This window comes from Bombus fervidus, chromosome 1 (assembly GCF_041682495.2).
Source record: "Bombus fervidus isolate BK054 chromosome 1, iyBomFerv1, whole genome shotgun sequence".
Taxonomy (NCBI): domain Eukaryota; kingdom Metazoa; phylum Arthropoda; class Insecta; order Hymenoptera; family Apidae; genus Bombus; species Bombus fervidus.
The window spans coordinates 25,786,502-25,812,984 of record NC_091517.1 but is presented as its reverse complement, the minus strand read 5'-3'; the positions used below and the strand labels follow the sequence as shown (position 1 = coordinate 25,812,984).

At 42.9% G+C, this 26,483-nt stretch overlaps 1 protein-coding gene across 5 annotated transcripts in view; it reads right to left on the bottom strand.

The window, feature by feature from the left end:
- Window positions 1-2,096: 2,096 nt before the first annotated feature.
- The window catches only part of LOC139991180 (zwei Ig domain protein zig-8), a 92,251-nt gene continuing 67,864 nt past the window's right edge, over window positions 2,097-26,483 (bottom strand). For all 5 annotated transcript variants that reach the window (XM_072011108.1, XM_072011128.1, XM_072011117.1 and 2 more), the window contains 4 exons: window positions 23,249-23,459; window positions 7,924-8,051; window positions 6,897-7,065; window positions 2,097-5,513 (listed from right to left, as the gene is read on the bottom strand). In XM_072011108.1, coding sequence (XP_071867209.1) covers window positions 5,425-5,513; window positions 6,897-7,065; window positions 7,924-8,051; window positions 23,249-23,459 — 597 coding nt within the window. In that variant the 3' untranslated portion in view covers window positions 2,097-5,424. The remainder of the gene's footprint in view (window positions 5,514-6,896; window positions 7,066-7,923; window positions 8,052-23,248; window positions 23,460-26,483) is intronic.

The following is a 26,483-nucleotide window of genomic DNA, read 5'->3' as shown; positions in this document are numbered from 1 at the left end:
ACGGTCTCTTCTCCGACTGACGGAAATAAGAGAACGCCGGAAAATAATTGCGTCGGACACGATCTATTCTTCTTCCAATTAGAACTTCTTTTCATCGTAGCTCTATTTGTTGCAGCAAAGTTCTTTTAACTTTTTAATTAAATTTTATTCATCTTCGATCTACAGCGAATGTACAGCTGAAAAATGGAAAGCTCGAGTCTGCGACTTGATAAAAACGTAAGATAATGCAAATATTTGAAACGTTTATTAAAATGCAACCGTCGACAGCCGTGAAATCGAACGAGAGTTGCGATTAATTTTCCAAAATCTCCCTACGTTTACCCGGCAGAAGTAATTAAAAATTATATCCTCCTCGCGGTCGTTTTCACGCCGACGATGAAGCTGATATCCCGGCTTGAAAGGATAATTAAGTAGACTAGATGGTGATGTCGTTCGTTCGTTTATCCTCGACTCGTATTGTCCAACTGAGACGCGATACCGCGGGAAATTTCGATAAAAAATCCCTCTACATCTACGGCGTTCTAACGTTGATAATAAATTCTTTTTTCGGAAGAAGATATAAAAACTTTTCGACCCAGTCGATTAAAACTTTCCACATCTTTTTCGTAGAATAGTAGCGAAACGATAGCGAAAGTAGAATTTTTTACTGCTTAAATCGTAAATTATCAACATTTTTCTGGAAATGAGAATGCGACGCTTTCGTTTCGCACGGATATCGCGCTAGTTCGGGACAAATCTTTTCTGGCTAAGAACTACTTGATCGAAGAGGGATCGCGGAATATCAAGGAACCGTCGAGTTTCAGCCAGTCGGTCTCGGCGTATTTTCTCGCGTCATTAAACCGTGAACAAAAAGTGTATACTTAGTAGGAGGAAGGGGACAGAGCGGAAACAGAAAAATGGCGCGAGAAAAGGAAGAAAGGGGGCGTCGTGCGGCACGCCTACGGCAGGTGAAATCTAACGGAAGATTGAAGAGGGTGACCGGTTGATGTTACAAAGCGAAGAACGCGCGAAAAAGTCTCGCTGCAAAGAGGGGTAATTAGCGTTGGTCCGCTGGTGGATTAATTAAAACGACTCCTTGAAAATGTGACGTCGACGGTTACTTAAAACGAGAAAAGAAAAGGGTTCAGGAATGAAAGGGCTGTTTCGCGGCCGTTCCACGTCGCACCGGCTCTTCCACCAAATATAATTGAACGGTTTTGTGGTAAAAACCGGCCAACTCTCGATAATTTAGCTCTTTGTAATTCGCCTTTTGCCTCGCTTCAGCCGTGCTTTAATTTAACTTTGTTTAATTCGTTAGCGCTTCGTTTTCAACGCGTCGCGACCATCGATCCAGGGAAAGGAATTTAAGGATCTTTTGACGAGTTTTTATGTAAATACATCGTTAGTAATTCGAATAAAGTAATTCGTCCAAATTTCAGACGTTTAGTTATACGATCGAAATAGCGATATAATCAGGTATTCGAAAACTTGTTGCCATTCCGGACTATTTGACTACCCATCGTCGATGCATAAGATACATCGTTGTTTCGTCCAAAGACACGTTTTTTTAATCCGTCAATTTCGAACCTTTCTCTTTAATCGGTATACTTGACGTCCATGTGAAAACGCAGCAAAGTCTTTTTGAATTTAGCGTGCTATTTAGCGTGATGAAAATTCATAATATTCTTGCAACCTCGGCAATTGCACAACAATAATGGCAAGATGTATCTACCGTAAAAAGGACTAGAAATTTTCCGAACAACCTTTTCATGTGCGTTTATTTAAACGCGTGAATATTTCCAAAAGACGCAAATCTTGATTTTATCACGAACGTATTCAGACCGATGAAAATTTATTCGTAAAGATATTTTATCTTATTTTCGATTCATCGTTAGATGGAAGGAAGAGGAAGTAATGGTTGTCAATTTAAATACATCGCTGTTAGCAATGTCATGCATTTTTAAGGAATCTCAGCGTTATAAAAATAAAAATCTGATGCTCGATTAGGAATTAACGGATTACTAGGAAATACTACCCCGTGCTAGACTTTAAACGTGGAATTGGTTATGGCATGTACGTTGTCATTCGTTGCAATAGTTTTCAGAAATAACATCGAATGGGTCAGATTTCCTTTTTAATTTAATAAATTGCTACAACGAGAGAATAAGAATCGTCGCTATAAAGTTCGAGGTCCTTAACTATGTACACTTGTAAAAAATCTCTTAAACGAAGAAGACGCAATGGCTAGTTATCATAACCGTCGACTAACCACGTTAAATATCGGATCGATATCCGTTTTAACGGCTAACAATACGTTTAGATAGATACTCTTGTCGCTCTTTCGGCTTCGTAAAAACGCTTACAACTAACGGTACTGCGTTACGAGTAAATATACATATAACGTGAAATATACGATGAAGTTTATGTGTCCGCTGTGATTCGGCCGAAAACCTTTACGCTTTACGCGAAACTTTATATTCCGTTTTACGCGTCTGCTGCCAACAAGTCCTACCAACCGATACAAATGGAGATTTTTCGGTTCTTCCTTTATAGGATATCATTCTATACAGAGTTATCGTCATTTCAAGTTAACGGTTATCAATTTTTCGGCCTGTTCGTTTCATACTGCAACTTGCTTTTCTTTACAGCTTTTCCATCATGTACGTATAATTCCTTGAAAACTAGTAGAACGACGTTCTATAAATATTTTTACTGCCTGAGCTATACAAAAATTGGTCATTTTTTACCATCCTCCTTTCAACGTGTTACTACGGTCGCGCTTTTCGCGTTACGACGATTCAATGCTCGTAATGACATCTTCGTACGATAACAACAGAGTCTCGTTGATTTTTGCGATTTCAATTTTTCTACCAGATAGCCCCGTTATCCCAGATTTTCGATCGTACATCGCTTCTCCTCGTCGTCGAACGAGAGAATTTCTCCGGAGATTATGTCCATGCGGCAAATTCATACTAAATAAGGTGAGCTTTTATCCTATGGATTCTGAGTTATCGCTATTGGAAGATTGACAGGGAAAAGAAAGATTTTAACCCACTCTCACGGGTATTTTATATAAACGATAGCCATAAATCGAACACGATATCTTTGTCGCCGAAAATCTACTTCGAGGAGGAAAGATATCACTCTGGGATAATAAGTATAACACGGAGGGGTAGGCTTACACAGAACTCGACGAATCGCTGGTACGATTTCTTGGCAACAAACGCGTTTTCTTTGTTACGTACATAATATATGTAATCCATAAGATGTTTTTGTCCACGCAAACACCCGGCCTTTCGTTTTCAAACACTAACTTGATGAGAATAATTGGACCATCTATATTTACTTAACTCTCGTGGTCCCTTAGGCATAACAAAAAAGAACATAACAAAAGCAACAAAGATTATTATACATTGTGCGAACGCGATGCTAGTTACACCGATCGATACAACGAATATTTACATTGCCGCAAACAAACGTGTGTGTACGGTAGGCAATACAAACATGTAATAAATTCTAAATTTAATCCGCCATAACGCAATTTATTCGCTTCGTGTGCATGCTTTTGTTCGAGCATCCGCACGAAAATATCCGCGAAAATGGTACGTAATAAGTTTACCCCGGAAATAAGCTTTAATGAGAATGGTTTAAAGGTTTCTCCCTATAAAAGAATAAAATTAAGTAGTCGGTACGAATAGCCCCGCAGAGCTTTTGGCTAAACTGTTTCAGCGTTTCTTTTCTTAATTCCTGGCAACACTCTCTTTCTTTAACCAGTGCTGCGCATCGGTGCACTCGACCTCTACCGCTGATCCAGTCTTTTATTTCCGAAATAAAACTCGTATTCAAATTTCTGGCACAATTGTCCGTGCACTGAGTTGCGACGGAATGACTGGCCTTTATATTCGTAATACCTTCGAAAGAAACTGGCGCGCGCATCGTTGCGACGTATTTGTAGCTTTCTACGATGCGATTCCACGAAAACAAACTTTTATCGCGCGAATAAAGGAAAAAAGTTGCGTGACAAAGCGTTTGCGCGCTCTTGGACCGATTTACGATCTGGCAATGAAAACAACGTCGAATCACATCGTTTCTAAATCAAGACCATTTAAAACATTCACGCCACACGACTGTCGTGAGACAGAAAATTTCGAAAACGTCGCTCCACTTACGCCATACGTATTTACGCATATATATATATATATATGTACTTACATTCCAATATCCTTTCATCTCTATCTTCTTTCTTAGATTCCCTTAGAGTCTCTCGTTTCTATCAGGTCTACGTAAATTCTTTGATGATCTATAAACGTCTCGTTCGAAACTTTCGCAAAACGTTCTCTCTGATATGCAACATGCTTATGGTAGTTCCTGTTTCTAAATGAATTTTCGTTCACACTCGTAAGTCGATTATTCGCGATAGACACGGAAGACTATACGCTCTTCCGTCTGGCGTTGATTGTATTTCCCGATGACAGGAATAGTATGTAACAAGTTTGCCAGGATAGTAATATCCTTTTCGAGGTAAACGTATAGAAACGCATAGACGAAAACAAGGCGAAAGTTCCCGCGACACGAGACCGAAGCGGGTTTATCATTGGACGCCGTGGCAGCATTTCGAACGAGTTTTTGTTTAATTACATCCAGTCTCGGTAGCAGTTGCGCTACCGTAACTCGATTACTCGTTCGATCGTAAAATTACGCAGAAAATCATCGCGAAGGCTCGTTAAAAAGATTTAATCGATTCGCAAAATGTTTTTAACGATTCGATAACAACTGACAACGAGACGATTTTCTATAGTACTACGAACAATTTAACTCGTAGAAACGTATTATCGTACCATACGTTCTTTAATATACATGCGCAACCGATTCGAGCGAACGCGTTTCAAGCTAACGCCGAAGAGAACAGGAGAGATTTCCTGCCGCGAGTAGGACGTATCTACTTGATGGAAAGACTAAAGGAGGCAGACTAAAGACAGGAGATTCGATACAATGGAAACTCATGGGCCGAATCCGTACCGGTCTGGCGTTAAATGTGTACGAAAATCGTCGAGGGCGATTGCCGCGCGAAATCGTAAGAAAGACAGCGAGAGAATAGAAGGGAGAGTTTGAAAAATTCGCTGGTACTTGTCGCAATATCAGAAAGGAATCGCTTAAATTACGTTGCACGTCGCTGGACATTACGGTATAACGTCGAACTAGGAAACAAGAAACACGACTAAAAGATCGAGTATTTTCGTAAAAGTGTTCTCGCAAGGGACAAAGGAAGAAAGTAACTTATTCGGAAATATGTTCTTACGATCGATATGCAGACGACGACGCTTAGACGAGTTAGACGAAGTCGACGTTGGTTTGTCGTTTGAACGAAGACGAACTCGATCGCCGCGGCTCGCTAACACGCAATTTGCGCCGCAGTTAAAACCTTCCATGAAAACCAAGCACCGGCTAAATGATCATGAAAAGAAGTAGAACGAGGGTAAGTAAGGTCGCAGCCACTCCGCCGCCGCTGCCGTGATGCATTGCTGCTGGATGCTCTGCAACAAACCGAAATTTACGGTGCGATGTAAAAAGGTAGTCTCCATTTTGCCAACCGTAATGAATTACATTGGAAACAACATTCACGACGAAACTGTCGCGTTCTCGAGAAAAAGACGACTTTTCGATCGATCGACGCGACTCGACGCGACTCGACGCGACTCGACGCGACTCGACGCGACTCGACGCGAATCGACGCGACTCGACGCCACGCCACGCTCAGCTAGACGAACATCTCCACTCGCTTTATGCAATTAAACGTAATTGTACGCGAACAGCGTCTTCTAATATGTCTGAGTGATGCGTAAATGAAATTTTGGGAACTTCTGAAACTGGTTGTAACGCGTTACGCTCGTTCGCAACAAACTCTTCCCGGCAAGTTTCCCGGTTCCTTCCCTCCGATGTCGCGCGAGAGAGCCCCAGCATGTACGCGACCGAAGATTTCATTTTGATTACGCGGTTTACGAAACTCGTTTGTACCCAGTTTTGCACGCACACCTCCGCCATCGAGAATAAAACGAATCAAGATAATGGGTTATCGTAACAACGTCGGCCTGCATCTCTAAAACTAAAACACAGAGATATTTAATTTAGGGCGTCGCTCTGCTATTTGGGTTAATGTTATGCAAAGTGATTTCGGCGACTAACAGCAGGAAAAATTGGAAGAAAATATCGTACAGCACCGTAATGTGGTGTTACGACAAACGGTTCGAGCAATTACCTCGACCGACTACCTTCGTCTTTAATATCTTTCGAATAAACAGCGTACCACGAAATTGGAAACATTCGCGTACTTTATAAAAGTACCAAAATAAATAAATTAATTAATTAAATAAAAGTACCAAACGGTTATACTTGTTAGCGATAACTCGTTTATAGAGGAGATGCTCGTATCGAGGTGGACGAATATCAAAGCATATCGTATAGCCAATAACTAGAACCATAAATGTGTCAACGGGGTTTAGGTTCGGCAACGGCTTCGAGTGGCGATATTTGAGGCCCATTGCGTTATATTCTAAAGTTACGTACGGACGACGCGAAAGTAATTCGCGAGGCTGCCTCGGGACCAATCAACGATTATCGGTCATTTTTCTTTTACCAAGCTCGGTGCCTCTCGCAGCTTCTTATTCGCTTCGTTTTGGACGCGTATCGAAAGACTTTGTCGAAAGTTGAAAATAATAAGGATTCTAGAAGGATATGGCCACGGAGTGGGAAAGACGACATACCTTTTGCCGGTAAGAGGACTGTGAGAAATGACACGACATATATATATGTTTTATATAGCGCGACCAAACGTTGGTACTGTTCGTACGAGAGTTTGTACAATTGTACTTAATCGAATTAGTGGTACAATTAAAACAAAGATCAATGTTTTCGTTTACCATTGACGATGTGAATGTGTACGCTGCTGGAATGGGTGTTACTCGGCGAACAGGTGTACAGGCCCGCGTCTGCCTCGATCGCTCTCTGAATGAGCAAACGGCTGGAAGTCACGGGTCCTCTCTCCGTGACCAGGCTGATACCACCCCTCGGCGTGTCGAAGGTAATCGCCTGCGAAACAAAGAAGACGGACAGCGCGTCGCATTATCCACCTCGTAACGTGACTACCACCGAATAAAGCTACTTGGCGCTGCAGACGAGGGAACAAGTGGTGACAGGAAGTGTCTCTTTCGAGTGGCGAAATGCATCGCGGAATAAATGCCTTTAAAACGCGTTTTCAGCCTACGCCGAGATACCGACTACCTACGAAACGGCTCCTCGAGCCTACTTTTCGCTTCTATATTTTCTTCGTTTCTCTTCCTCTTCTCTTCTTCGCATTTTCAACGAAGTTGGCGAACGAAAGAGAAGAACGATTTAGGCAAAGTAACCGAACACGAAAATAGAACGCGAGTTTCGATTCATTCCCGTCGCGTTTGTCTACTCCTCTTTGATCGACTATCGTTCTTTCGGTCGTTTATAATACGCTGACCGAAGGGCAGAGGAGAAATACGACGGCCTTTTACTAATAAATTCCTAGTGGCGAACGACAAGCCTCGATTCTCGATCAACGGCAGCTTTATCTCAGTCACGAATAATTTACGTTCGAATCGTCTTTATTTACACGCTGCCCCTCTACGCATCGTTGTCCAGGAACAATCGCGAGCTTGTTAGCAGGCTTCGTAAATAACGGGGCTCGTAGGAACGCTATTGACTGCAACGATAATCGATATCGTAGGATAACAATGAACCGCGTGTACAATGTACACGTATTCCTGCGACCCTCTTTAATGTTACAAAGAACGACGTTAGTTGCGGAAGATGTATCAGCTTATCAGAATAGCTGTTTTCTGTTAGCGTGCGAAAACTTGAAAACCCTTCGGTGTCTTCCGCTTTTGACAGGCATAAGAGGAAAACGTTGCGAGTACTTACTTCGTGATCGTGACTCCAAACGATCGTGGACGGTGGCTCGGGAGCATATTTGACGAGGCATGTGAGGTTTATCGTGCTGTACTTGTTGATGAACAGATCTGGAGCTCCGGCGATCTCGGTGACCGGTTCTGCGATCAGAACGAACTCTTTATCGGTTTTACTGATTAAACCGATGCATATAAACCAAAAAGCATCTGTTTAATTTTGACGAAGAAAACGAGAAATAGTTAGATGAAGAAGATTAACGAGGATATACGAGCGAGGGAAATTAGAAAAGAATTTCGAGGAAAATTAATTTACTTGAGAGATACGATCGATCTTAGCGAGAAATCTTACGTTCTTTTATCTTACATCTAGCCATATATTTAAAATATATCGTCGGTAGTGCAAATAGCTCCATCTGCCACGAATTCCCACGATACGTTAGAAATTATGAAAGATATTTTTAGGCGTACAGCAGCGACTCGAGACCAAGCTCGCGAGGCTCGGTTACGGTGTTTCGTGATCCTTCCGTGTCTAAAATATTGTAGAATCTAAATTTCAAACTTGCTTGTCGAGAGTAACTCCATCGACTATACCACGTAACCAGTGAATAGATGTTTCGATTATTATGCGTGGCAATCCCTTCGACGACTCGATGATCCTATTAGATTTATAGACACGATACAAGGATCGGGTAAAGTGACGTTAACGAAGAATAGTGGTCTGGATGTTTCTCTTAAATAGCAAACAGAAACGGTTGAAGGGAAACGCTTGTTTTTGCTCTGGAGTGCTCAAATTCAATCTTATTGTTAGACACAGGGAGAAGGTTGGTCCGTCGAATAAAATCCAATAACGACGGACAAAGATCTCTCGATACGATATATCCTATACTGTTTCTCGAAAGCAGGACTTGACCGAGGGAATACCGATCGGATCAGTTCTACATAAATCGGAATTCCCTTCGAAAGAATTCGCGTCGCGTACAATCAACGAAAGGCCGCCTACTTCGGAATGCGTCTACTTGCTCGGAAAAGCGTATCGTCTATCGAATCGTTTTGATGGGACGTCTCGTGTTCTGCGAGCATTACGATGTACATAAATTTGATCAAACGGACGAACCTTCCCTTCGGACAGTCGCTATGGAATCTTAAGTTAATAAGTTTTGCTTTATCCTCCTTGCTCTTTTGCTTGCTTTGTTTACTTGAACGAGTCGCAGAAACAATATTCGCGAGATATTCGTAACGGTAGCGCATTAGATTAGCACCGGTATAACAGCACACCTGAGTTTACTTCTTTTTTCGTATCGAGAGAAATTATCGGAAGGTATTCTATTCCGTGCGACTCGTTACACGTAGATTTCAAGCGCGTAAAGAGGGAGGACGAAATATGAAACAAAGCTGAAATAGAATTAAGGAGCCTCCAGACCAACGTAAAATATTCGCAGCGGCAACGAACGTTTCGCACTTGGCTATGAATAAACAGGTGGATTTCACTGGCGTCGCCGCCGCTGCCGCTGCACGCCGTAGGGAATATTTCGTTGCTGCTACTCCTGCGAATATTTCGCGTTGGTTTCTGGAGTTGACATTAGGTTTCTAGCGAGTTTGTCCGTTGCCGTAATTCATCGTACAATTGTCACACAGAGACCTAAGATTACGGATGCGCTACGAGGAGAGCACGTTTCTTGAGCGTTCGATGTAGAGTTTGGATTATCTGACAAGCTCGAGCTCCGGATTTCCTTGGTTTGCTGACCAACTTTAGGGTCGTCCTGCCAACTCGGGCACCTTCGTTTCCTCTCCGGTAGCATGTCCTTCGACTGTTAAATGCACCGCAATATCTGCGATACAACGTTCTCGCAAACAATTTACGGAAGCTCCATAAAACTCTCGCTGCACCTGCTACGTATAACGATAAAACGATAAAAACTTATCGCGGTAAAATAATCCACCGGAAAACGATGTTCCTGTTGTAGCCTACTACGGAACAGAATTATGTCGCTCGAACGATGCGAAAAATATCCATGTTAGGAAGAGCGTAACAGCAAATAGAATTCGGATTTTGCTATTTTGCTGATAGAACGATCGTTGACTTTTGCTCCAGAGACTGCAATTTCGTTGGTAGACGGTTGACCGTTGACAGGGCGGTACACGGTACACAAACATCCACAGTGGTAATCGCCTCACGGGTGTGGTCTTGTTATTCCCGTGGCATTTTGCAGGAAGGAATAACAGGTTTATTCGCGCGACGGTTCACCTACGACGGAGGAAGAGAAGCGAGGACGGCTACGGGGATTCCTCGAGTTTCTCGAATTCTCTTTGGTCAGTCATGATTTGCTGACCAACCCCTGGTTCTCGCTTCCGTGTTCAATTTTCAACGACGCTGCCTTAAGAGGGTCGTACATTCTCGAACAAATACGTTTTCACTGTAAACAGAGTTGCTTCTTATTCGACCGAGACGCAAATTGCTTCGTACAGCGTCAGCTTTCGCTCGAGGGAATTGCTTTGTTCGCACCTCGAAGACGTAAAAATCTTTCCTGGATTAAATTAAAAGACTCGAGAAACGGTAAACGCATCGACGAAGATTTCTAAGCGCGAGCTACCGTCGTTGCGTCAAAGATTTCGACGAACCATCGAACCGGCCGATAAGTTGCGCGTTATCCGAACGGGGACGACCGGCGATCGTTCGAGCGAAACTTGACAGCAGCGAGAGATCTTGGCTTTCTCTGAAGAAGCCTTAAGCGTTAAGGGTCGCGGTGACCCTTCAACGGCATATTGCTTCTCCTTCGGGAACTTTGAGTGGACCGAAGGAACAACGGGACGAGTATCGGCACAGAAGACAGTTTACGTGGCAGTAGCGACACCTCGAGAATTCGCTCCTTGAGAAATAATCGATCCGTTCTTTGGTAGCTGTCTCATAGGGGATTCATCGACGTTTGTACGCGAAGAAATCGATCGATTACGCTGAAAACTCGACGAGCCTGCCTGTTAGCGTATCGATTCGTTCGTCACCGACGTCGCTTATCGCGGAAGATGTCCGTTTCGACAAACGTTTGCTCTTTTTAAACGGCTTTTAATTCGAAATTTTTTCTCCGACTTGTTTCGATCGACGAAACATAGATATTTTTTTCAAGGCAAGTTCGAAACGACAAAATTTAAATATCTAGAACGTTTGTTTCGATAATTCTGTAACTGGGTTTGGCCAGAATCCCTAAGGTTCGTCCAATTCGACGAATTAATATCTACCGAAACCGTCGATCTCCGGTCGATGTTTATTTGGCCTCGGAGCTACGACAGGAAATAAATCGAAGAGGCCCTGGATACCTAACTCGACCGCGACTTCGGCCGCAATTGAATCACCGGTGCTCCCAGTGGCTCGCAAAAAAGGCTAACAAGTGGAAGTGGATAGTAAATCGACGCTCCGGCAAGAATAGAATTCTCCTCGACGTTGATACACCGAAATCCCGACGATCTAATCAACTCGATTCCACGGCTTTAAAACCTCCCACTCCAGCGTTTTATTCGCTTTTTAAGAAACGATATTTTCGCCTCGTTTTTCTTCCTATTTGTCATTCATCTAATTTTACGCCGTATTCCGAATTTTATTTCTTCGCAATTCGTTGAGATTAGAAACGTAACTTTCGCTATGAATTTCACGCGCGTAACAACTTTGACAAAAGTAAGGAACGCCACGACGAGCAGACAATTCTTTCCTCGAGTGTGATAATTTATTGTCCGTAAAAAGCGAGAAATCGAGATCGTTGTTATAACGAAGAAGTTAGCCAACTAGAAGTTGTTCAGCGAGCAAAGAAAGCTCGATATTCGTAATTCTGCAGGGCTATCGTTTCGCGCATCAAAACGACTTTGCTCGCAATTTATCAACGAAGCTGCTACGAAAGGGCGAGGCCAAAATTCCTAAAGGCGAAGAGCGCGTGAAATCGTTCGATTCGCTACGTAGCCTCGTTTCATCTGGAAATACAGAGAGACGGTCGTGTCAGAGTCACGACGTGACTGGAGACTGGAACATCAGCCAGAGGCGTAGATAAATTATTCCGGTACGTGAAAAGAGAGTTGGCGATCGATAACGAAGGCCCCGCGTCCCACGCAAACCAGAAGGTTCAACGTCGCAAAGCGATTTCCATTGCGGTTGAAGGTCGTGACCGGTGTTCGGAAGGACAATAACGCCGGACTTGGTCTACGAGGACATTCACCCGACGGACATGCACAGAACCGGCGGGGCGGTATCGAGTATGACTTAACGTAGGATAAGCGTGCGATCGACGCGACGCATGTATTATTAGCAACGCTTCGTCGCGTCGCGTTGCATCGCGTTGCGACCATTGCGATCGAAACCGTTCGAGCCGCTCCTACGGTTTCAGAACCTATGATTCCCATATGTTACGCGCCATATCCTCCGTGTCACGACACGACTCACGTACTCTGCCCTGCCCTTCTATCACCGACACGAACACTCCTCTCTCCGATAATAATCTTCCGTCCACGCCATTACCGATAGAAATTGATTGCGTTCGGATGCACCGACCGATAGCTTTCGCGCGTCCCTAGGACGGCTTGCGGCCACGGAAATCGAGCCGAACTCTGATCATCGCATCGTCCACAGAGAATTCGTCCCGTCCGTTTTTCGCACGGGGAGAGAGGGATGCTTCGATCTGGATTTCGTGGTAATTGCCTCGAGATGAACTCGAAATCCCGTGGCAAGAAGATCGCTTGGTCGTTTGGCGCAAGGCGTTCCGTCGTCAGCTCGAATCGCGGAGTTTATGTCATAAACTGTCATAAACTCATGCAAATTAACTAGCCGATAAAAAAAAAAAATTTATTTTCGAGAGCGTAAGCAGAAAAAATTCTTAATAAGACTAAGCGAGACAAGATTATGGCTCATCGCGCCGAGTCGGGAGAATCCATTTCGAGGAAAGTTTAGGCGGACCGCTTTATTACAGATTGGCGAAATTGCTGCCTTCTCGCGGGCTACAGATAGCTGAGAAAAAGTTTCGAGAAATTTTCGGCTAAGCCGAAACGAAAGCTAACGATTTATAAATCTCGACCCTTGCCGTCTACTACTCCAGTCGACGTACTTTCTACAAATTAAACCTTTACCTTAAATTTGACGTAAAAAATTCGCGTACCTTCGATAGGAATTCCTGCGCGAGCAAATTTCTTACCGACGGCTGCTTGAACGCGTTCGGTGAAAATTTCGTGGATGGTCAACGGCCTGGAAAAACTTTTCGTCGCTTCGGAATTAAGAAATATTTGAGAATCAACGAACGAACCGTCCCGTTCGTAAAACGGATACATCGTTTTTGTTTAAGCGGTACTCGAACGAGGTGTGAATATTTCAGCGGCCAATATCTTATTAACGGGGAGATAAGGCTCTGGTTGGCCACGTTCAATGGGCATGCACGATCAAAATGTCTTCTCAAGCATGAAACTGGACAGCCCGGCGCGTTCTATGTTACGAGGCACTCCGTAGCCAACGATTCTGCAGTGGTCACAAGGGAACTTGGACGGAACTGTTCAACAAGAGCCATTCGCACAAAGGACCATGATAATGCCAAGATGCCCGCTCCAAGTACTCGGCTAACTTTTCGAAAAGCCGTGGAAATATTCGTACTCTAATAAGATCCGCTCGCTACAACTCGCTTCGAATCCATTGTGCGGTTTACAGAATTCCGATTGGTTTTATTTGTTGCGCAAATTGCCGTGTACGCTTCGTAACGTTGGATAAGGGCATTACAGAGTTTATTATCGTTTCGAAATTCGAGAAGTCTTCTTACCTGCACAACTTGCACCATAACCGTGAAACCAACTTTGGTACATAGTGTATCTTACGTAATGAAAGGGTTAGTCGATGTAAAGCGTCAGCAAGATACGACGGAAAGTTTCAGAAGATTCGCGAACGCTGGAGATTAGAAGAGAAACGATCGCTTCGCGGTTTTATTAGACCGTAGTCGAATTATACTCTATGCGTATATAATAAAATAAAGCGAAATAAAGTAAAATACTGGTGGTCTGGTGGCCGATGAAATAAAAGGCAGAACGGGATGCAACGAGCCTAACAATTTCCTCCGCGACTCGCGCTATTTCCGGTGGATCGATCGATTAATAGAAAATATCCGTTTACCTGGAATGCAGTCGGACGAGCATTTGTCGGTGGTTTGGTCGAGCAGGTCGTAATATGTTTTCGCGACGGATTAATCACAGCCGAACGATAAATTTCCACGAGACACCGTTCGTTCGACCGCGAGTACAATCCTAATGGAAGGGCCGGTAAAAGCTCGCGGTTATTTTCGACCGCGATCGACTAACAACCCCGATCGTTATTCCCGACCGCGATGACGGAGCAGTTTTATCGTTCGCGATAATCCCGCAAAATAACGTTCCCCGGGCGGCCAGGATCCCCCAGGAACCGGTCTCTGCTTACAATAGCGCGCCATCACTATCGGTCGGAACATTATTTTCGGCAAATTCTCAATATGACATCCTTTATTTCAGTTAAACCGACTGGAAAGAGGTTGGCATACGGCCAACATTCCAAATCATTCGCCACCGTATTGAACTAACGAAACTTTATATCACCCGTATCCTCCGCACAGCTCGTTAATCCGTTCTTTCTCTGTCTTTTACACGAATCGTTCTGTCTCCTCGCCTTTAACCCACCAACGTGTCGTGCCTCTCGGTCTCTTTTATCTTCCTCCTTCGTTGCTTCCAGCCGAAACTACAGCTACTAGAATCTACCGGTGCCGATGAGAGGATTATCGAAACCGGATTAACCGATGCTTTCGCAGAAATTGCTTGGCCGCTAGACGTGTCGCGATAATCGGAGCTGCTTCTCCGCCAAACCGTCTCCCTTCAACCTGCTTCTTCCTCATCCCTTTATCCTTTCCCGCCTAACGCCATTTCGTCCTTTCCGCACACTCTATTCGATCAATCGAACCTTCAAACGAACTCCTGTTTAAGTTGTGCTCGTTCGAACCAATTTTCGGATCGCTCTCACGCGATCGCGCCTCTCTCTCTCTCTCTCTCTCTCTCTCTCTCTCTCTCTTTGCGATTGGTCTCGTTTCGATTTCGCTTCCCATGAACATTTTGATCTTTCCTCTCTGTATTTTTCAAGCAGAACATTTTTCCTTGTCCGGTTCACGCGCGTGAAACTTTTATCGTTCCATTTGTCACGCGCGAGATGCAAAGTTTATAATCTTTCACGAAACATTCGTTTTGAATATTTACAAAGTTCGAAGCATAAACGCACGTTTGTTTTTTCGTCAATGCGATTTCTTCGTTAACTACGCAGATTTTCTGTTCGCGTCACTGTCAAGCGTTATTCATAAAGGATACCATTGAATTCAATTAATTCGCTTGAAAGATGAACGCATCGTCTAAGAAGATTGATTTCGGTTAACGCGCAAAGTTGAAGCTGAATTGCGGCCGTTCAAGTTCAAGACCATTAGAAAACACGAGATAGTTTACTTAAATTTCGCTTTTGATTTCAAACTCGATACTTTCGAATTGGTGGGAATTTCTCGTGGTTTAGTCGGGCAGGATACTTGGTCGAACGTAGCAGCGCCGCGCCGGTGAGAGGATTATCGAAACAGGATTAAGCAATGCTTCTGTAGGTATCACTCCCGTGCCTGCCGCGTCGATGTACTCCGTTACTGTAACTGATATGCTCGACTGATCCTCAATCGTTAAAAGCTTTTCCCGTTGCCGTCCCTCTTAGCCACGCCAACTGACCCTTTTCAAAGCTCGTAAATGAACACCATCGAAATTTATAGGCCGTCAAGAGTTACTTTAATCCACAAAGTCGGAAATCTTTCAACCGTTCCGTCTTACTGATGCGTTTGATCCATACACGGAAAATACTCGCTCACGCGGTTGTTGATAAACTCTTTTCGTTCGAACGATACGTTAGCTCGTAAAATTTTACCGCAGTGCAGTTTTTAAAGTTTTGTAGAAGCTCGCCCGATTTCGTTGCTCGAATATGGCGCGATCGTATATCAAAGGATCGTGCAACTTGGACTACCGGTTCGACCAAACAATCGGCCAAATGTCCCACTTACGACGTAAGTACGACGTAAGCGTAAGCGTACTTGATGCGTGGATACGCGAGCCAAAGAAAAAGTTGGACGCAGCTTGCGGAGTGGCGCGTTATTAACGCAAAATGTATACTCGCGTCCTTGGTAACGATCGAAAAGTACAGAGGTTCGCACATTGTAGCACTTTTCCCCGGGCAATTATTCAACTAATGGAAGATGCTCGGCAGGCCGTAGTTAGCGTGGTCGGTAAAAAAAAGAGGCTAGGGCGTTGCCGGAGGAATATATCGGTGTATCGTGCATAGAGCGTGCCAGGGCCCCGGTATTTTCACGAAAATAGCACGTTGCACTTGAGGCACGAGAGGTAATTACAATAGCACGCTGTAACGCCGAGGTTCGAGTATTGTTATCACGATGATCCGACCTCCCCTTCCTACCATGTAATTATTCAGCTCGTACGCCACACCAACCCTATAGTCATTGAAATTAAAGCTTTTTGCATTTTCAACGGCGCGGCGCCTCGTTAATCCGTCACGATGACGGCACTTCGTGGCGCGTATTAGCAATAAATTGCGCATGAGATCCGTCGCGATTTGCTTCTGTTTTATCAAAGCCCCAGATTCCTAACGCGAGCCATCCTTTTCCTCCATTGTTGCGCGCAACCATACGCCCCGTGGATTACGTAATCGGTTTTCGCGTTTAAAAGCTGCCCCTTCGACCGTAGAGTCGGTTCCCTCGAAAGCGAAGAAGCTTTTGAAAACTTCGCGTCTTCCTGTTTTGATAAACCGGAGCTTCGTTCAACTGCAGGCGTAACGCGATACCAAAATGCAAGTGTTCGACGAACGAGTCTGAATCAATCGAACACGAACGCCGTATTTTTCTCTCTTCCAGCGAACGATGTCGCGAACAAGGAAGGTAACAAATCACAGGGACGTTGTATGCAGTGTCCGGAATTTAACCGTGACGCCTAACTGAAAACGGCACGAAGCACCGACCATCGACTTCGATTAGCTCGCGACCAATACTCGTTGCACTCCGTTGCAGTAGGCGCGAAATGTTCCTTGAAAATAACGTATGTTTTTCACCTTTTATTCCAAATTAACGAAATTGCGCTACAAAGAACGTACAAGTGAAAAACCGAAAATGTACCTATGAATGGAAAGTGCGTTTTTACAGGCCGGTTTTTATCGTAACGTCAATGCGTACGAAGCAAAAACTTCGCAATAATGTGGGAATAATTATACTAACGAGACGTTAATATAATATATCTTAATTAAAATGTTCTACAAATATTAAATATACATTTAAATGGATTTTTGTAATCAACGAAATCACGTTATTAATTATTCATTAAATGTTTTTCACAATGGAATATATAAACAAGTCGACTTGCAAATTTAAGGATTCAAGCCAATTAGTTTTATTCCCTTTTTTATATTTATTCCGCGTTAAGTTTTTCTTCTACCAGAAAATATAGATACGTAAAAATGATAAAAGAGGTACGTTTAACTTTATTTATTCGCATACGAGAGTTTCGGAAGTTTCTACTCCTGGAAGTAGAAAGGTTTTACGCTCTATTCAAAGATGCGTAATTTATTGCAGTTTTCGAATCTTATAACGCCTTTTTCCTAGAAAACGCTGTACACACCGGAAAGACGCGAAAGACACGTGCACAAATTTCGATTCGTCCCGATTCCAATTTAATCGTAACGTTTCGTTAAAGATGGTAGAAAAACACACATACACATACATATACGTTTAGGAATATTTTTATCCGCTTCTTTGTCTTTATGAATTCGTTGATAAGATTGATGCCAAGAATCGGGAATTGCTTCTAATTCTGTCGAGGTCACGAGAACCAACCCTAATTCACTTAAATCTTGCCGTCTTCCATTCATTTACCGTGCACGATCGATCAATCGTACAAGGTTTTCGCATTCGCCGTATAACGTGCAATTTCTCCATGCCTCTGGAGGATATCGTGATCTAGTTTTATCGGAGACCAGTGGCTCGCGTATTTCAATTCATAATCCTGTCGGTTGATTTGCACAAGACTCTTCAACCTGTATTTGCGAAGAATCTTCACCGTATAGAGTCGAGTACTCGAACAGCTGGCTGCCACAGTACAAACCGAGCGCTCCAAAACATTAACAACACGAACACACGTCAGGTTATTTCAAACAGTTGCCCCGTTTGTCTTATTCGGTTTCAGGCGTTGATATTAATTTATGCGAAAGGAGACGGAGATTTCGGTGTATTCACGGGAAAACACTGACTCGTCTCTATACTCGCCATTTCGATGATTATCCATTGTGGTTCAACCGCAATATTCCAGGTGTGAATATCGTGATTAAATCGTAACGGAGAACGAGATAATCGTTTGTTAATTATCCATCCGATCCATTTACATATTCGGTGTAACTGCCGTGAAAATACAAACGGGTTAAACTTTCGGTATATTTGTTTAACAATTGCAGCATCGTAGCTTACATTTTACAGAAAATATTAGGTACAAACGAATTAACTAAACGACTAAATAATGAAATTTATAGGTTCTCGTCTTCGATGGAAGAACTTTGTTTATTTTCTTCTCTTCTCTCCCGAAAAGATTTCTATGGTAATGTGTCGTAATTGTTGGGCAATAAGCCCTTTCCACGACTCTTTCTTCTCGTTTCACGAACGAAGGACGACTTGGCCGAACAGCCGATGGTAAGGAAATCGATGTACGACGAAAAGCAAAAATTGGTTTGCGTTGCGTCGAGAAGATCGAAAGGTAAAGGCCTGCGCGGTGACGTCAAAATTCGCAATTGCCGGTCGATCGAATTGGCCTTCGTCGACGTCATCGATATTCTATAACTTGTACGATCGGAACGCGATTTCTCGTTCGATGCCGGTCGCGTCGAAAATGCCAAGATCCTTCGTTGCTTTCTCAACTTCCTAACGTGGAATGATATTTCATTAAATTAAAAGCGATCAAAAGCACCGCACTCTGTTTCTCTCGCTTCCCCTTTCCGCAAGCTTCGCGTCAACCGAAGTTTCTCGGCGTTGTGCTTTAATTAATTAAATAACAGAAATTGGCAATCAAAAGAGGAAAAAATTCGTGCAAATTGTTTCTTCTTTCAGCGAACGTTGGAATTTTTATAGCGAACCAGGGTAAATTGGAACGATGAATAAAATACGTATTATATGAACGTTTGAAGCACGAGAAATGCCCTGCTTCGATCGAACAAAAACAAACAACGTTTCTAGACAAAATTTATTTCCGATACCTTCGGTTTTCTCGTCTATTTTCCGTATAAATCGTCACGATTTATTAATATCATCGAACGATGGTAAAAACGAAACAGGAGAAAATCAACGAAACGCGAAGATGCAACGAGATTTCGGAAACGACGAGAAGCGGAATCTCTGATAAAACGCTGATAATTAATGCACGCAAACAGCGTTAGAGTGGAGATCGATAATGCCTGCGGCGTTTACAGCAAATAATTTTCTACGATTGTCGCAAAGTCCGTGTAGTTTAGACGCGGCAATTGCGATGCGTGCGATAAAAGTAACACAAGGGACGATCGTAAAGAGGCTATAAATGTAAACGGTGATCGTTTCGACAGATCACGGATCCTTTTCTTGCGGTGAATTCGTAAAAAGGGAAAAGAGGGTGGCTAATAAAAGGGAACGTATTGAATAGAGCGCGGTACATTTTCGGGGAGTGCTTGCCGAATGTTTTTCACGGAGAATTAAAGAACGATTCCTGCGCAAGGTAAACCGAATAATTAAAAGAAAATTTCAGCGGGGAAATACGTTGGTAAAAGCCCGTAAAACTGTTACTTTCGAATAGCAAGAGGTATGACAACGGACGTGTTTTAAGTTAACATTCAAGGAATTAACTTTATTCCTGTAATGGAGCTCCGAGGTAAAAATGTTTAAATACCTTTCCTTTTTTGTTGGTGTTAGCAGAAACGAAGTTCGTTTCACGGAATTAAAAGCCGACGGTGAAACGGAGGAGAAAGTCGTGGCAAATGATGTCTTGACTCGATTCCGCAAATTCAATTTGCAGAGAGATGGAACGGCCACGAAACTTCCCGGCGCAAAATATACTTTTGATTTGCTGCTTGAGTCGACGAGAATTTTTTCGAAGAATTATAAATAAATTGCGTGGTTTTCGAGCGAGCAAGAGTAGAGTCGAGGAGAAGCGGCAGCGAAACAAACGATTTCGTCAAGAAGGAAAGCTTTAAAGGAGACAACGAAACGAGCGACGGGGTCGTTTCTTTTCCATGCAACTGGCTTGCATTCCAGGTTCGAGCAAGAGCAAGAGAAAAAGAGAAAGAAAAAGACGAGACGAGTAATAGAAGGAGCAGGTACCAAGAGGAAAAGGTCGATGTTGCCGTTGTTGTTGTCGTCAGAAAGACTCAATTTGTCGCAGCAATTTCACGGGTATCGGGTGCCAAGAATGCCGCTGAAAGCTCGGCAATTGTTTTTCGATTCGTTCTAGTCTAGTTCCTTTATTAGACGTCGCAAAAGAAACCGGCAACTGGCGTCGATTTGCCACGAATGAACAATTTGTCCAACACCTTTTGAGCTTTTCCTAAAGACGTATCCGACTCTCCACCGTTTCTTTCTTCGCCTCTCTGCTTCTACCTTCGAATCTCGTGTAAATACGCGGAGTTTGCACGATACACCGAGCCACGTGCATCGTTTCCGCCCGTTATTTCAAATCAACGTTCGCTCCTTGCTTCTTAGCGGCGTTGGCTGCTTCCACGTCGATACAGAGCTGTGTGTGCATGTACATCTTTGCTATTCCGCTTCTTTTTACCAGCAAGCACGAAGCAACGAATATTCTTAAAACTACGCGGATTATCTCGATCGAACTCGTATCCACAGTTTCCATTTCGCGACTGATCATAGTTATTTTTTCGCTCGACTTTGTTTCCGTACTTTACGATTCCATTCGCGGAATATGTATCTTCCACGACTAAAAATTCGAGAACAAGAGAGAGCTTTTCTTAACGTTATAAGGAAACGAGGAAAGTTTACAATTTCTATCGACCTTATTTTCGCGATTCGATTTCATAGGATTTCCTACAAGTTGGAAGAATCGGAACTGTAACGCTGAAACCGCGATAGATCGGCGGACACTCAAATTCCATCGTATCCAGCCGGATCGATAACGATCTACATACGTATACGTATATGTACGCGATTCTTTTGGTTTCCACTAGGCTACGTTTTGCTCTCGGATCATCGGTATATCCGGTTCGATGTACAGGGTTGGCGATCGATCAACGTCACTGGCTATTATCGGACCCCGACTAGTTGCTACCGCTAAAATCCTGCAGTCCGAACAGAAGAAAAAAGAAATCAAGCGATTGTTTCTAGCGTTACACAGATCCGTATATCTTAGGACTTACCGCTCTTATGAGTTCCACGACTTCCACCTGACGAGGACAAGAAAATAGCAGGAAGACTCTTTCGGATGTCGAGTATCGAACGATGTTTTTGCAAAGGCGAGTCACGCACCGAGACAATTATCGTCGAGGCTAATGAACCTATTGCTTGTGAAAAGAAACGAAAGAGGAAAAATCGCCAGAATCCTCTCTATCTATCCACTCTATCCATTCTATCGGATCAGCCATTAGCTCCACTTTTTCTTCTTTTGCTTTTCGCTATTTTCCTTCCGTCTTTAACTCTTGTGCCTTTCGTTTATCACGAAGAAGCTTAAGAACCCACGATATTTTCGGATGTCGTTCGAATTAGCTACGTTCAAGTTGTTCTTCTTAAAGACGAAAACACAGAACACGTAACGAACGTTACCGTGCTAATTTACAATTCCCAAATGCGTTTACAGAACTTGCATTCCTTCGCAAAACTTTCGTCTCTAGCGGTACATACATTCCTTGCAGAAACTATCATTTGGTAGTCACTTGGGTTGTATAGAAAGTAATCAAGGTGAGATTTCCGATTTGTAGCTAGAAATAAATTATCGTTTTGAGTAATTAAGCGATAATTGATTCCACTATCTCTGAGAACGGTAGATCTTTAAGAACAATTATGACAGTACATTGCGCTTGTAATCGTAACAAATGTAAATAAATGCATTGGCTATCCAGACTGCAAAATATTCTACCAGAGCGACATTTGTTAGGGGGTTTTCGAGGTCGCTGAAGCCGAAAATCAGGGTCGTTTTTTACAATTTGATACTCTTAACCTACCGTATGCGTTGTTCCGTATACGTTTGACGTATGTGAATCGCGAGTAACGGATCAGGTTCGATCGTATCGATTAGATCGTGATCCAAGCGATGGAACATCGTAGTCTTACGCGGATTTCTGCAATTAAGACTCTCTCCGGCCAAATGTTCGTACGGCGGAATTTTCAGAACCGTTCGTTTCTGTGAAAAACGACCCTCGTTTTCAGCTTCAGCGACCCAAAACACCCTCGAGAAGACGCATTCGGATAACAAATTTTGCAGCTCGGACATACACTTTGTCCAGAAGCTTTACATATTTCACGCGTTCGGTGACTATAAGAATATCGGGGTGATCTTTCGTTCCATCAAACGCGATATCTGCTATAAAGATCGATCTAGCTTGTAAAAAAGAAACGTCTTGCCGTAAAATTCTTCGGTTCGATGACAACGATTGCGAGCAAATAACTATAACTATGTCACGACCCATCAGGGAAAATTTCCTCCAAATTAATAGATGGTTTCGTCAGACAGCATGGGATTGTACGTTCGACGGTGTTTCCGCATTGTCATTACGGTGTTTATACCTGCGGAAGATTCCATATCCTCTATCCCTCTCTTCTCGTCGCGTTGCTCGAACGTCGCTCGATACAACGCTCTTACTGGCTCGTATAATTACGTTGCTAGAATAATAACGCGTTTCCTTTCATGTAACCGTCGTCGCGTGTACGATTAAGCCGCCGATACGTACGCGATTGCCGCGATATCTGTTTGGTTACAAAGTCTGGGACGATAAGTCTGCCCTTAAGTTACGATATTCGCGTAGCAATTTCGCCCGCAACACCTCGCGTCGTCCGTTAAAACGAGAAGACCGAGGTCACCTCTATCCGAGTTTTCGTCCTCGAGGTTTGCTTACGACGTGATGCGAGTCAAACTTTTGTACGTAGCGGTGCGCGTGTGCGCTGGGTAAGCAATTCTATGCATTAGCGTCACGTAGAAAACGTTTGCGAGAAAAGTTACTCGATTTAAGCGGACCAGCGTGGAAGAAGTTGGTTCGAGTAATTCGCGATGGTAATTTAATTAGAGTAACGGAGTTCTATCCGGGTTAAAGGATATCTTACCGACCACGTTGAGATGAACAGAGTATCCGATGGGAGGAGTTGTGGATATTTGGCACTCGTAAATACCAGAATCCTTCTTCTGAGGATATCGTATCCTTAATGTCCATTCTTCCGTGTGCGGCGTATGCATCGCCTCGAAACGTTGATCGCTCGTGTAAGTGTACCGACCGATCGTCAGCAGGTGAATATCTCGATGCCTTACCCACGAAACCTAAAATCAACGAAACGAAGAATATTTCTTGAATGTTTTCCCGAACGCTTAAAATAAGTAGCAATTAAGCTACGAGGATTCTCGTTCTCCTCGTTCTTTGCGAGGAAGGAAATACGCCTGACAAATAATACGTATGTACATACTCCTTTTATCGCAGTATCCAAACTGATCATAGGAAACAAATCTAATTAACGCGATTGTTCTTAGCAAAGTTACATCGCCAGTGAATAAACGCGAACTTCATTGTATACTCGATTAGAAGCATACCGCTATTTCGTCGCTAATCTCGATTATATTATCGTATACGAATATCGTATATCTATAATCCGCATCGATATTATTCTGTTCACTTTTGGGGCCGGTAGGTTACGGGACCGAATATAAACGTACAAAAAAGGAAGAAAACTGGTGCGCTCCTAGCCACTGTGTTTTCATTTGGAACGGTTGCCTGAGCTAATCTAACCAGCGCCGAACTGTGCACGCGACAAAAGTCGAACGAACCACATTCCGGAGATTAATGGGTCTCCTAAAATTCAAAAATGATTACACGCGAAACGATCCGCTTACGTGCTTTTTCCAGGCCGCGACATCGTAAACATTGCCACACGAGTATCGACAGAACCATACGGCGAAACGTACTTACGTACGTGTATATTTACCGTTTTTTCTAACAAAAGATATATTCTACGTATATTTATTTTTCCCAGACGTGCTTCGCTACATCGCGCGAGTTAATTTCCTTCGCATTTTTCCTTCGCTTTGCTTACCGCTTAACACTCTCCGATGATACGTTAAAGATTCAGTAACAATTTCGTAAAAATTGAAAGAAAAAGTTGTAAAGGCAGCGATTCCTTGGATTTTTATGATTGGACTGTTCGAAGAAGAAAATTAACTCGATATCGCGTAAGAAAGTTTTCTGCGACGCGCACCTTGTTCAAATTTCTTTGGAAGAAGCCGTTTTCCAAGGCTTTACGAGCGAGACAGTGCCAGCGTTAAAAAGTCGTATCCAAAGATAACGCGGGATGCGAAGCACGTTGCATTATATTTCGCTCGACATCTTTCGACATCGGCTTATTACCGGTTGCGCGCCCTTTTTTATAACATTGGATCGTACAACTTCTACTTCTCCCCTTTTCCACCCTCTAGCACCTGCTCGCGCTGTTACACCATTACTTTCCAGCCCAAAGCCGTTAAGCTTACACGTCGTTCCTTCTTTATAGATACAATCCATCGTTTACTTTACGGAATCGTTTTATTTTCTATCAGCGGCAGGTTACGTCGTTAATCTCGCGCGATTCGTTGCTTCGCGTCACTTACGAATCAATCCTTTTACGACTACCGTACGAGTAATACGAGTAATCTGTTCTCTCTGTGTTTGTTTAATTCACGAACAAAGCACGTTTACTTCAAATAGGTTATCTCGCGAACGAGTTAAGTAACTTTCGTTATTTTTGCGACGTTTTCGAATTAACATCTCCGCCCAAATCGCGCAACGTCGTTGCCCACGCTCCTCGTTAATCATTCATTCTTCACTTGCGACTAACGTATCGCGCGGTTACGTTCAATTTTCAGAAGGTTTTCGCGTAACAGGGACACGATGCTTTCGGTCGCATAAACCTCATTCCCAGAATCATCGTGTCACAGCCGAGTCTCGAACTCGTAGGATATATTTTTAGCTTTAAAGTTTTTACAATTACTTCTATCCTTCCGGAATTCGTTACAGGCTTATATACTTTCGCCGGTTTATTACAACGGAGTAAAGAAGTACTGTATTTGCATTACCTCGAAAGTTACGTCGTAAATGTTATCTTTCCTAATGAAAATTTAACGGCATACCGTATAGTTGTACCGATATTTTGCTTGTTAGAAACATTCCGTCGCAACCATTATTCTATTTTTTACGGAGCTGTATATTATCGAGAGTAAGGAGCGGAGAAGCAAGATGATTTTTTAAATACGTCGTGGTAGACTTTACTTCCTATCTGAATCGTCGAATACAAAGTACTAGACAGTGGTATAAAAGCTTGTTATTGCGCAAAATTTGACACGGCAATATCCACAATTAGCTACCGTAACAGGTATGCGGAAAATTCTTGTAAAAATATTCGAAGACGATTCTTATTCGGACGTGGGATAAGCAAATCGACAAAGTTTCAACGAGGTGTGTGCAAGATGACGTAAGGCTAGTTCGATTGATGCCGCGAGCTTTTCCATACCGTCGAGTACTCGAGTTATTTCCCTTTCAAAGGACGAATCGACCTTAGCGACTGCTTCGTAGCTTTTTTTAATTTAATAGATTACGCTCGGTCATTTGATCTGCGGCCGAGCAATCGTCACGAATGTTTGTACGCGATCCGCACGCGACTTTATAATTTACGAATGGAAGCTGACGATGTACGTATTTCGTTCTTCCTTCCTATCGACGCAATTTCAATTCCAGTTGATTCTTTTATTTTATGGTTCTTTCGAGGAAAGGTGGCTCTTCTCGCACTCTTTTTCGGCGACTACGAAATCTCGATTACGAACTCAAACAGGACACTAGAGACTTTATGGAAATGTATAAAATTACGAAATTAGGAACAGAAATGTATTCGAGTTATTAAACGTTATAAGGTTCGACGAAACGGATAGAATTCGCATAGATTTTGGAATAGGAAATCATCTGACTGCCAACGTAAGTGTAGCAGCGCAAAAGACACGCCAAGCTCGTACATATTTCATCATTTACTAGGAATACTGTTATACAGCTTAAGGTTACCATTACGTAAATACATGAATTTCCTAGTAACCGTCTGAAACCGACTTTATGAAACTGAAATTACGTTTAAATTTCATGTAATATTTCTAAATCTGTTACGCCAGTATCGTTATATCGATAAAAAGATAAGTATCTTTATTCCGTACAATATTACAAGAAACATTTCTCCGTGTTTTTCAGACTTCCTGCTCTTTAATTTTAATTTTGAAATATTATATTCAACATACGTGTAATTAGTAATTAACGTGCATTAGCGGAATTGAGAG